The 15,410-nt window shown below is 41.6% G+C and overlaps 1 protein-coding gene across 4 annotated transcripts in view; it reads left to right on the top strand.

The window, feature by feature from the left end:
• LRBA (LPS responsive beige-like anchor protein) overlaps positions 1 to 15,410 on the top strand; it is a 723,276-nt gene that overhangs the window by 700,754 nt on the left and 7,112 nt on the right. For 3 of the 4 annotated variants that reach the window (XM_043902581.1, XM_043902579.1, XM_043902580.1), the window contains exons 54-55: positions 9,000 to 9,101; positions 12,256 to 12,452. In XM_043902581.1, coding sequence (XP_043758516.1) covers positions 9,000 to 9,101; positions 12,256 to 12,452 — 299 coding nt within the window. The remainder of the gene's footprint in view (positions 1 to 8,999; positions 9,102 to 12,255; positions 12,453 to 15,410) is intronic. The other variant, XM_043902582.1, reaches the window with a different exon arrangement.

The raw sequence follows: 15,410 nt of genomic DNA, 5'->3' as shown, positions 1-15,410 counted from the left end.
TTTGAAAGCAGCAATTCTTCGGCAGTCAGTCTTCTTTATGGTCCAACTCTCACATCCATACATGCCCACTGGAAAAGCCATAGCCTTGACTGTATGGACCTTTGTTGTCAAAGTGATGTCTCTTCTTTTTAATATGCTGTCTAGGCTAGAAAAAAGTTTGAAATAATAACTGGTAAATGTAAGCAATGGTCATTTTAGGTAGTGAAACTTAGAGACATTTTTTCGTTTTCTTCTTCATAATTTACTAAATTATATGAATGCTTTATAATGAGCATATATTATTTTGATAATCAGAGACAATAAATATATTTTATTAGGTAGGAAAATGCCTAGTTATTGTAATGTACCTTCCCTTCCTGCTCTCAGCTCCATGCTCTGGCTATATCAGAATTAAATGGATTGTCAGAGAAGGTTGGAAAATCTAAGAAAAAGAGGAATGGGAGAAATCATAGTCTACTTTCTGGAAATGAAGGTATATTCTCCTCCCTGGCAGGAAAAATAGTAATAAGAACTATTTTGAATTGGTATTTATGTGTCACAGGATCAGATACACTTAGGCTACAAAAAAATGTGTGCAACAGAGGGTGAAAATATGCATCATTCTACTGCTGCTAGCTGGTGTTCTTGAGTGCTCCCTACATGCAAGGCACAGCTTCAGCACGTTACATAGTAGCTCATCAATCCTCATGGTAGTCCTGGTGTTTTGTCTGTCTGTGTGTGTGTGTGTGTGTGTGTGTGTGTGTGTGCGCGCGCGTGCGCAGTTGTGTTGGACTCTTTGCAACCTCACAGTCTGTAGCCCACCAGGTTCCTCTGTCCATGAGATTCTCCAGGTAAGAATACTGGAGTGGGGATTCCTTCTCCAGAGGATCTTCCCAACTCAGGGATCGAGTCCACGTCTCTTGCATCTCCTTCATTGGCAGGCGTATTCTTTACCACTGAGCTACCTGAGCAGCCCAGTCCTGTTGTTATCCTTGTTTTATAGATGAGGCACAGAGAGAATATCAGTATGCCTCTACTTTCTAGATCTTTCTAGAACTATGAGAACTTACTAGATTGAGGGCAGGAGGAGATTGTTTACATTTACTAGTTATCATTCCAGACTTTTTTCTATGCCTAGACAGCGTATTAAAAAGCAGAGACATCACTTTGACAACAAAGGTCCATATAGTCAAAGCTATGGTTTTGCCAGTAGTCATGTACAGATGTGAGAGTTGGACCATGAAGAAGGCTGAGCACCGAAGAACTGATGCTTTCGAATTGGTGTGCTAGAGAAGACTCTTGAGAGTCCCTTGGACAGCAAAGAGATCAAACTAGTCAATCCAAAAGGAAATCAACCCTGAATATTCATTGGAAGGACTGATGCTGAAGTTGAAGCTCCAATACTTTGGCCACCTGATGCAAAGAACTGACTCCTTAGAAAAGACCCTGATGCTGGGAAAGGTTGAGGGCAGGAGGAGAAGGGGATGACAGAGGATTAGATGGTTGGATAGCATTGCCGACTCAGTGGACATGAATTTAAGTTCTCATAGTCTTCATGGTTCTAGTAAGACCTGTGAACATCAAACCCAAGGGAGAGGAAGCATAGCTGGCAAACTGGAGCCTGGACTCAAACCTCGGCACTCTAGGCCAGAGGTACCATTCTTACCCACTAAACTGGACAGCGTTTTAAGGTTCATTTCATGGGATCATCAGCTGTGGAAAATTTGATACAACTTTGTCACTAAAGCACTCTTAGCACTTGCAGAAGATAATTTTATTATCTCTAGCAATCTCTAGTTAGTATTGAGTTCTTACGAAAGTATGCCATGATAAGATTATGTACTTTTTAAATACTATTACTCATGTTAGGAATATACTTTATGTATCTACAATTGTAGGTATATACTTACACAAGTGCACTTTTTAATGTAATATTAGAAGATGATTCTGTTGTCATCAACTTTTGTTTATATAAGTTCATATAAACATATATATATATATATAGTATATATCATAGAAAGGAGAAAAGTTATAAATCAATAACTTAGTATTATTGAGTTTTAAACCAACATTATACTGTCTTATATTAATAATTCTAATAATATTTACAAGAGGAAGCTACCAAATTTTATTGTTGGTTGTCATATTCTAAATGCAGCCACGACTTGTTTTCTGTAATGTATATGTTCAATAAAATCAACATGTTTTCACAATGGAAAAAATCCATAATGAAATGAAAAGAGAAGGAAAGGTTGGTAGAGATGGTATATATAGACCAAGTCTTAAATAATTTCTCTTTGTATAATTAAAATGTAGTGTTATCATTGTAGTTGAAAAATTAGAAAGTTAATAGAAAGATTTAAGAAACATTTAACAACTAACCTCATTTCTGCTTCACAAAAACCATTTCCTCTCCTGATTTACCATTATGGTGAACCACATGAGAAACCTTAGTCTTCAGTTTTCATATGAATTTTTTCATTGATGAGTGCTTTATAGTAATCAAATGTAATTAAAATGGAATAAAAGATGTGCAAAACAGAAGTATCCAGCTTTAGGAAATGGCGAGTATAAATAATACTTAGATTTTTTAAAATCTATATATATATGTAATAATTATATATTTAGGTCCTTAAACAAATTTACACTTTCTTTCAAAATGAATACTCTATTGAAGTGATTTTTTTTTTAAAGCCAGGTTTCATATTTTGTTTTATGTCCCTTAAGAGGTCAGATGGGTATTAGACTTTGCTAACCTGGAAAATCATATTGGTTGTTTTTATATAAAAACCTTATTAGTTGATGGTAAATATTTATTTTGTATAAAAGTTAAGTTATAATAGTTTGGACTTCAGTGCAGCTTTTTGATCTTTCCAATAACAGATATTTATAATTAGCAGGCTTATAGTAGGGTCAACAAAACCTTATCCAGTGACCATTTAAAATCAAATCATTTACAAATACAAGGTCATATTTTCTTGCCTTTCTTGTTTCCACAGCACATAATACATACTTGGTAAATGTTATGTTAAAGTGAAGGAATTAAAGGAATGAATGAATAAACAAATGGGAAATGTTAACGTCTGTCCAAGGAGTAGTTAAACTTAAGTTTTAATTGAAAGAGCTAATTTTACTTCTATAAAACTAAAATTAAGGGAAATGTTGACCTGCTCCTCATTTCATGATAGATGGTATGAAAATGGTAAATGAATGAAGCGGATTCTCTCTGCCAGTAACAACGTACTTAAACTGCTAATGAGAACTTTGCAGTGCCTTTTAAAAATAATTTAATTTTCATTAAGACTGAGGAGATGATGCCCAAAGTACCAAGAACTTTATTCATTTTTAAAAATGCAAGTCAAATTTTGCCAGAAATAGGCGTCAGGGCTATTTTTACCTGGCTTATTAATTCTCTTTGTCTTAATGGATACAGATCTTTTGAAATATTTTTCTCATTGGATATTTATGAACAGGATACCAGAGAAATTACTGTTTCCTCCGTCTCTTCTTTCAGGTCTAACTTTAAGTGGTTCAGAGTCCATTTGATGAAGAAATACATTCAGTGTTATGAGAGCACGAAAGAAACACATTTAATAGCAGCATTTGTTATTCTGCCTAATGGTGTAAAACATTCCACCTAATATTTTAAAACACAGGTCCAATATAAATGCTTAATGGGTATTATGGAGATCTTGTGCTGCTTAAATGAAACTTGGGTTGTTATAATGGCGTCTGTAAGTTAGTAACTGATATTCCCTGTTATGTACTGAGAAAAGCACATCTGTAAAAACTGATGTGTCCTGGTGTTTGTGGCAGGATTTGGACTGTCTTTAATCTCCTTTGACTTGTTCATCTTCCTTTAAGGCCATCCATAAAGATGCACTGAGTGTCCTTTTCAGCCTTTGGTTAGGATTTGCATCAGTAGTCATAAACCTGCTCTCCGGACAAAGACACCCTTTCCTTTGAAGTAGTTGCTCAAGCTTTTCAAAGCAGTCCAAGAAGTCTATCCTCTTTCTCTTTTTATTTTTCTTTAAGAAGAGTTTGAAGTGTAGCCCCTTAAACTAGCGGCAAGATAAATTTTTCTCTTCAGCTTTATTGAAAGCCATGACGATTTTTCAAGCAGTAAGACTTTAAAAGGTTCTTGAGGGAATCTGTTCTGCTTTATGATCTATAGCTTTTGGTAGATCCTACTATCTCAAAGCAAAAGTGAAGACTTTTTGTATCCACTAACTACTGCAAATTTTTATCAAAGAATTAACCTGATGTTTTTCAGAAGACATTTTCCCCCTGCTCTATATTCAGTTTAGAGACTTCGATGAGAGATGGCCATAGCTTTGGAGTCTTTGAAAAGGTAATATGTGGCCAGTGTTGTCTTATTTGAGCAGATTTTCCCCGCTAGGTATTAACTCTGTGTGTTGACAGGAGGGGCAGATTTAGCTGAGTGCTGCAGTGAGAGTCTTCTATGGTTCTCAGATTTCCTTTCTGCGCTTTCCAAACACATAGACATAGACATGTGTATGTATTGTTATCGATATGTGAATGTTATTGCTGTATTGCAGGATAATGTAACCACAGAGAAATAGATTCTGTGAGCCGCTATGAACCCTGCGTTTCCCTTCCCCCATCATCATGTCTACCCTTCATAATTTCATTCCAAGGGGTTCCCAAAATATCTGTTGAACTTACCAGTTTGGACCTGTTGGACTTAAATCTCACATCGTATAATTCTGTTTGCTACAGTGAAATTGTAATATGTAAAACATCCGGTTTATAGAAACTTATAAAAACCCAAGTATTTATTTTGAGCATATTTTTTAATGAGAAAATGTAAAGAATATCTGATCTTCACCCCATACAGTAAAGGGTAATACGAAGTTTAGTCTTTAAACAAGACTGTAAATAGCTTTTCTTAGAGGAAATGATCTCTCTTCTTATATTGTTGTATGTGGACTTTTAGAGGTTGTTAATGTGTCTTTCCTGAGGTGGGGGAAAGTTCAGTAGCAGGGGCTGTTTTTGTTTTTTTTTTTTTTTCTTTACTGGAAAAAATCTAGTGAAATCAGTTACTTGAGTAGAACCCAATGATCATAAGTTTACCCTTATGCTTTCAATTTGTTGTTTTTCTTTTCTTTTTCTCTCCTTTTCCTCTTTCTCCCCACTGTATTTCCTGAGCTGTCTAATCTGCTTCCTGGGTTAGGAAACATTTTGCCAAACTTTGAAGCCAGAGTCCTAGCATTGAACAGGCCTTATTTAGAGATCAAGCCCAAGGAAAAGAAAAATGTCTTTTGGTTTTGAAATGACACAGTATGTGCCTGTGTGTTCTGATGTGTGGAGGGAAAAAGGATCGGTGTGGTGTGGATTATTAGAAACTAGTATTTGTCAGTAAAGCATAGTTACAAAAATCTTAATTATGAGTTTACAAAAAAGAATGCTTATATCTTAATTTACTTTATGGGGTAAATCATGAGGCTTCCTAAACACTAACTTTACAGTCTTAGAAAATTCTCAGTATTTCACCTCTTTCACATTAAAGAAAGAAACCTAATTGAAAGCAATCTTCTCATTTCCTCTCCATGTCCCTGAGAAAATACTCTTAGATCTAGAAAACAAACAAATAAAAAAGTTAGCATTGGCATGCTTAAGTGACAGCATTCCAGAAAATGGTACCTTATGAAAACAAAAAGGAACAATCACAATGAAAATATATTCCTTAGATCTTAATGATTTTAATTCTTGATTTTAAGAAAGTTGTCAATAGATAGACATTAATTTCAAAACTATAACATCATATGGTATTTTTGTGGAATATAGAGCATCTTGAGAAAGGGGAAGAAACCATGAATCAGGGCTAAAGTATTGGTGACTTTTTAAAATTATTTCTATTTTTAGTGGCAAGACTTACCTCCAGCAGAAGGTTAAGTAGGTCAGATAGGTTTGCATTATTTGCTTCTTTTCTTAACAAATTTATATACTTTTAAAGGGAAAAAAAAATAGTTGCTTGTGTAACAAATGCTTTCTGGTTTGGAAAATCTGAAGTTAACTTTGTATTAAGGTGGGTTTTTCTTCCCATGCATGCGTGCTGCATGCTAAGTCACTTCAGTCGTGTCCATATAGACCCGCCAAGCCACTCTGTCCGTGGGATTCTCCAGGCAAGAATACTGCAGTGGGTTGCCATTCCCTCCTCCAGGGGATATTCCCAACTGAGGGATCTAACCCATGTCTCTTATATGTCCTACGTTGAGAGGCGGGCTCTTTACCAGTAGCACCACCTGGGAAGCCTATTCTCACCCCCCAAAAGTTTTAAAACTAAGTCAAAGAAACCAAGCCCCTGTTGGACTTACCCCCTGACCTTTTAGGATTTCATTTGAGGGCTCCCTTGGTCAGTCACCCGGCATGCAAGCCAGTTCCTGCATCTGCACGGAGCACAGCCAGTGTGGTGCAGAGTTTGGCCTGATACCTTTTCACTCAGAAGCACCTAGAGTAACCAAAAGCCAGGAAGGACACGGTGGGGACCGAACCTTGCATCATGCAGTCAGTAAATGCACTGTGTTAATTATGTGAGATGACCAGACAGATTGAAGTAACTGCAGGTTCCTGGGGCAGAGGGGCCCAGAGCACAGAGACCAGATTGTCTTCAAAGGAGAGGTGCTCTCCTGGTTTGGGTCAATGTGCTGTCAAGAAAACCTCTTTTCCTTCTTCCCACCCCAAAACACAGGCAGGTACCTAAATTTGCATGACATTTCAGAGAACACATTGACCATCATAAAAACCACTAGTTAATTTTTTGACCAGCAGCATTTGGTCATAACACAGTGGTGTGATCACTCACCTAGAGCCAGACATCCTGGAGTGCAAAGTCAAGTGGGCCTTAGGAAGCATCACTATAAACAAAGCTACTGGAGGTGATGGAATTCCAGTTGAGCTATTTCAAATCCCAAAAGATGATGCTGTGAAAGTGCTGCACTCAGTATGCTAGCAAATTTGGAAAACTCAGCAGTGGCCACAGGACTAGAAAAGGTCAGTTTTCATTCCAATCCCAAAGAAAAGCAATGCCAAAGAATGCTGAAACTACCACACAATTACACTCATCTCACACGCTAGCAGAGTAATGCTCAAAATTCTCTAAGCTAGGCTTCAACAATACATGAACCAGGAACTTCCAAATGTTCAAGCTGGATTTAGAAAAGGCAGAGGAACCAGAGAGATCAAATTACCCACATCTGTTGGACCATTGAAAAAGTAAGAGAATCCCAGAAAAACATCTACTTCTGCTTTATTGACTATGCCAAAGCCTTTGACTGTGTGATCACAACAAACTGTGGAAAATTCTTCAAGAGATGGGAATACCAGACCACCTGACCTGCCTCCTGAGAAATCTGTGTGCAGGTCAAGAAGTAACAGTTAGAACCAGACATGGAACAACAGACTGGTTCCAAATTGGGAAAGGAGTACATCAAGGCTGTATATTGTCACCCTGCTTATTTAACTTATATGCAGAGTACATCATGAGAAATGCCAGGCTGGATGAAGCACAAGCTGGAATCAAGGTTGCCAGGAGAAAAATCAATAATCTCAGATACACAGATGACACCAACCTTATGGCAGAAAGCAAAGAAGAACTAAAGAGCCTCTTGATGAAGATGAATGAAAGAGGAGGATGAAAAAGCTGGCTTAAAATTCAACATTCAGCAAAGTAAGATCATGGCATCTGGCCCCATCACTTCATGACAAATAGATGGGGAAACAATGGAAACAGTGACAGACTTTATTTTCTTGGGCTCCAAAATCATTGCAGATGGTGACTGCAGCCATGAAATTAAAAGACATTTGCTCCTTGGAAGAAAAACTATGACCAACCTAGACAGCATATTAAAAAGCAGAGACATTACTTTGCTGACAAAGATCTGCCTAGTCAAAGGTATAGTTTTTCCAGTAGTCATGTATGGATGTGAGAGTTGGACTATAAAGAAAGCTGAGCACTGAAGAATTGATGCTTTTGAACTGTGGTGTTGGAGAAGACTCTTGAGTCTTCTTGGACTGCAAGGAGATAAAACCAGTCAATCCTAAAGGAAATCAGTCCTGAATATTCATTGGAAGGACTGATGCTGAAGCTGAAACTCCAATCCTTTGGCCACCTGATGGGAAGAACTGGCTCACTGGAAAAGACCCTGATGCTGGGGAAGATTGAAGGCAGGAGGAGAAGGGGACGAGAGAGGATGAGATGGTTGGATGGCATCACCGACTCAGTGGACATGAGTTTGAGATGATGAAGGACAGGGAAGCCTGGCGTGCTGCAGTTCATGGGGTTGCAAAGAGTTGGACACGACTGAGCAACTGAACTGAACTGAACTGCTTTGAGACACCATGAATGCAGTTCAGAGTATCCTCACCAAGACAAGGGTCTCAGTGGCCCAGGAGGAGGAGGGCCGGCTGAGGGGGTGGGGAGAGGAAGCCACCACATTCCGTACTTTATTATTATTCATCCATAGATCATCTCATCAGATGAATATTCATATTTGCAAATGTATCTGAGGCAGTTATAATGCAGATTTTTGTGTTACTTTTTCCGTTTTAAACTATTGTTGCTTGATCATCATGTAAAGCTTAGAAATTTAGCAACCTGCGCTCCTCAGACTGTAGCATAGAGTCCAGATCATCACCTGAAAATAGGATTTGGGGTCAGAGTCCCTGGTGGTTCCTGCCTGCGAATGCAGGAGACCTGGATTAAATCCTTAGGTCAGGAAGATCCCCTGGAGGAGGGCATGGCAACCCACTCCAGCATTCTTGCCTGGAGAGTCCTCATGGACAGAGGAGCCTGGTGGGCTACATTCCATGGGGTCAAAGAAGAGTTGGACATGACTGAGCAACTGACACAAACGTTTGTTTCCAAAGCTGTAAATTAAAGCTTTAGGCGTCATGGGTATTAGGAGCAAATTATTGGTGATTTACTCTGAGTACAGGGAGGTCATCCCTCACATGAACTCAAATTAATTTGTTCTTTTTATCTTTTTTTCCCCCAAAAGGTGAGACCACCACTCCTCGGGCCATTCTGACAGGTCATGACTACGAGATCACTTGTGCTGCTGTCTGCGCAGAGCTCGGCCTTGTGTTGAGTGGCTCTAAAGGTAAATCTGCGGGACCTTCAAAAAATGAGTGCATTTTTTGGTGTCTTCTAGTAGCAGATCCGGAGAAGGCAATGGCACCCCACTCCAGTATTCTCGCCTGGGAAATCCCATGGACAGAGGAACCTGGTAGGCTGCAGTCCATGGGGTCACGAAGAGTCAGACATGATTGAGCGACTTGATTTTCACTTTTCACTTTCATGCACTGGAGAAGGAAATGGCAACCCACTCCAGTATTCTTGCCTGGAGAATCCCAGGGACGGGAGCCTGGTGGGCTGCTGTCTGTGGGGTCACACAGAGTCGGACACGACTGACGTGACTTAGCAGCAGTAGCTGATCACCGAAGATGAACTTGGAGCTTTTCTTCCTGAAGCTGTGCTGTCTGTCACAGGGCTGTTAGACGCGTGGCAGACCCATGATGTGCCTGTTAACTGAAATGAAATGAAATTTGCAGTGTAGTTCCCTGCTGGCACTAGCCACATTGCAGGGGCTCAGTATTCACCTATGACCAGGGACTGTGGCATTGGACAGCCCAGAAAGGGAACTTTTCCATCACCGCAGAAAGTCCTGTTTCACAGCATTGCTCTCAAGAGTGAGGCGAGAACAAGAGCATTTTTGTGTGTTTGTTTATTCATCTCGATTCTGGCTGGGCTGGCTTCCATCTCACACCTGAACGGAAATTCCTGACCCAGTCTATCTTTCCTTCCAAATCTCTGAACGAGGATGGCATTGGGAATGGAGTGGAAAAACCCTTCAGCCTGTTTGCCTGAGGGTCTGCCCTTATAGCATCGTCATACGTTCCGGCCAAAGATGTTAAGCACACTTTCCAAGAGCACACACAGCAAATCAGCGTCTGACCAGGAACAGAGCTGTTTCCAATTCAGTTTCATTCAGTTGTAATACTCTGTTCATCTCTCTGTCCCACTGCCCTGAACTTAGCTCTTGAACATACAAAATGTAATCGCATCTCTTTTAGGCTGATCTGATGGGGAGGCATAGAGTTTTTGAGTCACCTTACCTGTGCCTTGAACTATAATACTTTGTCTAGCTAACAAGATGTATTAGTTCAATATTGGTATTTAAAACTTAGTTGGTCAAAACAATGAAACAATAATAATGAAAACAAGAATCCTATAACTGCTTTTTATACCCAGTGATTTTATTTATCCTGAGCTAACATGAGTTCTTGGACTGCATGCAATCCAAACTGGACATCTTTCATGGTTTCATGCAAAGATATTAAAAATCAGTCATTTAAATGGGAAGTATTATGATTAATAATCAGAAATTTTATTATTGTTCCATGGCTTTTAAAATTTTTATCAAAACATTTAAAATTCTCTTGTTCAGTTTCATACATACACATATGCATACACGGGCTTCCCCGGTGACGCAGTGGTAAAGAATCTGCCTGTAATGCGGGAGGTGTAAGTTTGATCCTCAGGTCAGGAAGATTTCCCTGGAGATGAGAATGGCAACTTGCTCCAATATTCTTGCCTGGAGAATCCCATGGACAGAGGAGCCTGGTGAGCTACAGTCCATGGGGTTGCGAAGAGTTGGACACAAATGAGCACATATACATACATATATACACATATCTCTGGACATAAAAAACAAGTGAAACATTTACTTAGTACACTGTAATTTAAAACATTGAGAATGAAAGTGTCTCACTTCTTTGTGAAAAATACAAGTGCTTTGACAGTGCTTGCCCACTCCTCTCCATGTAATGTAAGATAAGGGGCAAGAATCTTCTTGATGCCTTGACCAGTTGTCAGATCCCTTCCTCAGTTTGGATCAGCTTCCAACATTTTATCTTGTCTGCTTTCAGTGTCATGAAGCATCTCCTCGGTTTCCTTTAGTGTAAAGGTTCTTGCTGGCCCCACTCCCAGGATATCCTCGTGTTTAATAAGCTGCTTTCCTAACTTACGTCAGTGAGGCCACCTTCACTCGCCCCCTCAGGCTGCGTATCCACAGCCTCTCGGTGATATCATCACCCCACGGTCAGCTCTGTCCTCCCTAAATCCACGTAGCTTTGCTTCAGGTTTCACTTCCAGCTTTGTGACTTCTCATTGCCTTATGGCAGGTTCATCTTTGTTGGCCACTATCCTCTTTTGATCATCCATTTTTGTAAAATGTCATACAGCCCCATCCCTGGTGACAAGGAGGCAACACAGCCACAGGGTTAGCTGTCTGTGGGTAAGCTGAGTCACGGACACGCAGTGACCACTCACTAACAGACTGAGAGAGAGGTGGGCCTATTATTTCTAGTCGTTTGTGGGCTGAAGAGCTGGTTATGAAGTGTGTACCTTATGCAGTTACTGTGGTAACTGAAATCTGAACTGAGGCTGGGGTCATTTAGAGTGACAACTGAAATCTATGCTTGCCGGAACTGTGCAGAGCAAACACTGCCTTACATATTTATGGTGAGGATGCTGAAAACTTACCAACTCCCTGAGTGGTCAAGAGAAAGCAGAGAGGCGTGCTTTCGTAGTCACGTAGGGACAGGTGATGATTCCATGTAGCTGGGAGTAATTTAGCCCGGAGAAAAGTGGGGCCTATAGTCTAGTTACCTCTTTTATCCAACGAGACGTTTCCTAGAACCTGTTCACCACACGGGCGGTTTTGGTTACCGGCTCCTCCTTTGCTTTGCATGCAGCAGGCACTCCGTGAAGATGAAAAGCACTGCTCCGTGTGGCTGCTCGGCAGTGTCTTCACCTTCCTTACTGAGTTTTCACCGCACCCCCCCAGGCCCCTATGAGATGCAGGGAGGGTCACAGAAGGTCATCTTGTACCTCACGGCAGCCCGTGTTTAACTGAGGCCCAGCCTTCCTGGAAGCTCCTCTCGGATTTGAAATTTGTCCTGTTCCTTTCTGAATTCCTCCAGTTTTTTTTATCATCTCTGGGCATAATGAATTTCACAAGTAATTTCCTGTTTCTTGAGATGTGAAATTGGAGATGTATGACTGTTTTCTCCCAAGTGGAAGGTGAGATCTGGCTGGCATGCCGATTTTACAAAATAACTGATATCTTTCTCAGTCTTTCTACAACTGTGACATGGTACTGTCATCCTGCTTGATCTGTGCTCGAGACTCAGATCACATTTGTCTATTCTTCTGAAAACACTGCATTTTGCCTTTTGTTTCTGTTTTCTCAGAGGGACCATGTCTCATACATTCCATGAATGGAGACTTGTTAAGGACTTTGGAGGGTCCAGAAAACTGCCTGAAACCAAAACTCATTCAGGCGTCAAGAGAGGGCCATTGTGTCATATTCTATGAGAATGGCTCCTTCTGTACTTTCAGTGTGAATGGAAAACTCCAGGCCGCCATGGAAACAGATGATAACATAAGGGTAAGTGTACCTTACAGACTTCTCAGTATCTGTGCTTTTACCTCAGAGTGCGTAGGTGAGTGAGGAGGTAGAAAGTCCACCAAAGAAGCCTCTGTGTTTAGACACCAAGGGCCTCTTTTTCGCCTGAGAGAGAATCATCCGGTGGCACTTAGACGGGGGTGTCTGCTTCCCAGAGCCCAGCCTGTCCGGGCCGCGCCAGCTGTCTGCCCAGCCTGCAGCGCAGGTCATGAAGTGAAGCCAGGAGGAGCCTGCAGCAGAGGGAAGCTCCTAGGTCCCGGGAAGCCATCCTGGGTGGCTGTCAGTGCCCCTGCTCATTATTCTCCTGTTTTTGTTTTTTTAACCTAAGAATGTTAACTGCACGCTGCTGTTTCCCGAGTATCAAAGCTGAAATAGTGCCTTAAGAGCACCCTAAAACTGGCTCCGTCTACACTTGAACAGGCTGATGGTGGGAGTGGTAGGGATTACGATGATTTAGGGTTAGCATCTAATTGCAGAACTTGACTTCTATGTGGATAACAAGACCCAAACACACCAAGTTAAGGAAGTTGCGCTTCAAATTATGATGTGAATCTGACAAACGATTTTTCACTTTTGGTATACAAGAGACGGCCCTGGTGGACCTTCCCAGGCCTTCCCTCGTTTTCAGGATAGGGCTCTGTGAGCATTAGAGGGTGAAGAGAGGATAAGGACTGCTTTTGGAGAGACTATGTTTTCAAGGCTATGTTTTCCTTTTCACACCTCCAAATTTCTTGGTGCAGGTTAAGTTTCGTTTTACCTTATCCCTTGTATTTCCTGAGATAAGGTTGGAGGGGCATGTGACCTGCCTACAGTGAAGGGACCCAGGATGTGTTGGGGGTGGGCAGAAGGCCGCAGAAGCCTCAGCCCTCTGAGTGTGGTGTAAGTTACTTCTGACCTCTGTTCTCATGGTCACTCCTGACCTGGGGCGACTTAGGTGACATGCATTCTCCCACTTGTCCTGCATCGAGTCTGATCTCTTTTCTCCTGTAAACATTGGGATCAGGAAGGACTAAAGAGTAAGAGAGAGTGCTAGTAGTTCAGTCGTGTCCGACTCTTTGTAGCCCCTTAGACTGTAGCCCGCCAGCCTCCTCTGTCCGTGGAATTCTCCAGGCAAGAATACTAGAGTGGATTTCCTTCTCCAGGGGATCTTCCTGACCCAGGGATCGAACCCTGGCCTCCCACATTGCAGGCAGATTATTTACCATCTAAGCCACCAGGGAACCCCATTAAGAAATAGAAACCCTAAATACAGATGGCACTGATCAGGCCGAAGGCTCTTGCTGCTTCTATATCCTAGGATGATTTGTTTTTCTTTTTTTCATGGATTGACTTTATAAAATAGTCTTTTTTTTTTTCCAATTTTTGGCTGCACTAGGCAACTCGTGGGATCTTAGTTCCCCCAACCAGGGATCAAACCTGTGCCCTCAGCAATGAAAGGGTGGGGTCTTAACCACTGGAGCACCAGGGAATTCTCCAAGATGGCCTGTTAATTCAGTAAATGGCTTTCCTCTTTGCTCTCCTCCTCTCTCTGGGAATTTTCTCCAGTGCATTTTGCCTGCCCTGCCCACACAGACGCTCACACTCTGCTTTTATTTTTCCCTCCCTTCATTTAAACCAAGTACACATCAGAGGGTTTTCCTTTCTTCTTTTCTTTACGATAATAATGTTGATAATCTGTCACTTTGAGTTGCGATTATATTGTCAGCTACACTAATAAATCTGTAAAGTAATTTGAAATCCCTAGCTGGCTAAAACAATTTCTGCGGCCTTTCAGTCAGTACCAAGGGTTCCGGGACGTTCCTCCAGGCAGCAGTTGGAGGCTTTCTGCACACTGTTCGCACACACATGCTTTTCCTCTCTGCCCTGTGGCCGTTGTGTTTTTTCCTCTGTAATATTTCCCACTGGATTTTAGGCTTAAACAATCCATCGCCTTTTCCCCAGCACGCCTGTACTTTATCATACTAACTTGTAAGTGGCAACTGTGTGATTAAAGCGCGCTTGCCTAAAATGAGCGCCGCCCATGCCCAGCTCCAGAGACCCACACTTTCGTAGCTGACTGCCTTGGGAAGGATGGAAGGCCACCGCAGGCTGGGAGCCAGAGACATCACAGAGCAAAACTCTCCACCTGCGCCCTGCAGTCTGAGCCTGTCTAAGGGGAGGAGGCTGTGGAAACAAATTAGTCATTAGCTCAGACCAGAAATGAAGTTTCTTTGAAATAGCAAGAACCCTGTAGGCAGGCGGCCTGCAGGAACCTCGGCCCTCATCAAGGCCTCCCGCCTGTTTTTATTTAGATGCCAGATTGCGCTGTGGCGTTTGGTTAACATATCTGAGCACGGCAACCAGGCAGTGTTTAGATGTCTTAATGAAGAGCTTAAATTTAAGTGGGCAGCCTGTACGGAGCAGCAGAGTTACATTCTCCTAAACAAAGGCTCACCACCATTTCACCATAGGAACTCATTTATTTTCTCTTCCGGAGGAAGCTGTGTCTTCAGATGTGATTGTTGCCAGCAGACGCCGTGGCCCGCTGGTGCCGCCTGGAAACCAGTGCAGCCAGTGTCATCCACGCTCCCAGGAGTCCAGAGACTGATGTTCAAGGGTTTCCAGGGCCCTCCTAACATCTCGAGTCTCAGCCCAGCCTGGACACTCAGGAGGCTCATGAGAATTAAGAACTCCACTTGGGGCGGGGTGGGAGACGGGGTGCTGTTCAGGAAACGCTCCCCTGGCTCTTACCGCCAGGGAAACTTGACAAGTCCCTCATGAGAAAGGCCGACAAAATATTTTTTAACTTTGGCAGGCGTCTGGTTTATTAGAATGTTTTAGATGTGGATAAAAGTATAGTCCTGAAAGTCCAGGTTTTATTTATTTCAACACAGAACTAGGATTAGGGAGTTTTTACTCTAGGACAAAGAATTAAAGATTAATGGTTTTAATTTATGTTTT

Source organism: Cervus elaphus, chromosome 5 (genome assembly GCF_910594005.1).
Source record: "Cervus elaphus chromosome 5, mCerEla1.1, whole genome shotgun sequence".
In the NCBI taxonomy this organism is placed as follows: domain Eukaryota; kingdom Metazoa; phylum Chordata; class Mammalia; order Artiodactyla; family Cervidae; genus Cervus; species Cervus elaphus.
Note: the sequence above shows the minus strand (reverse complement) of the source record. Positions and strands in the feature narration are given on the sequence as shown.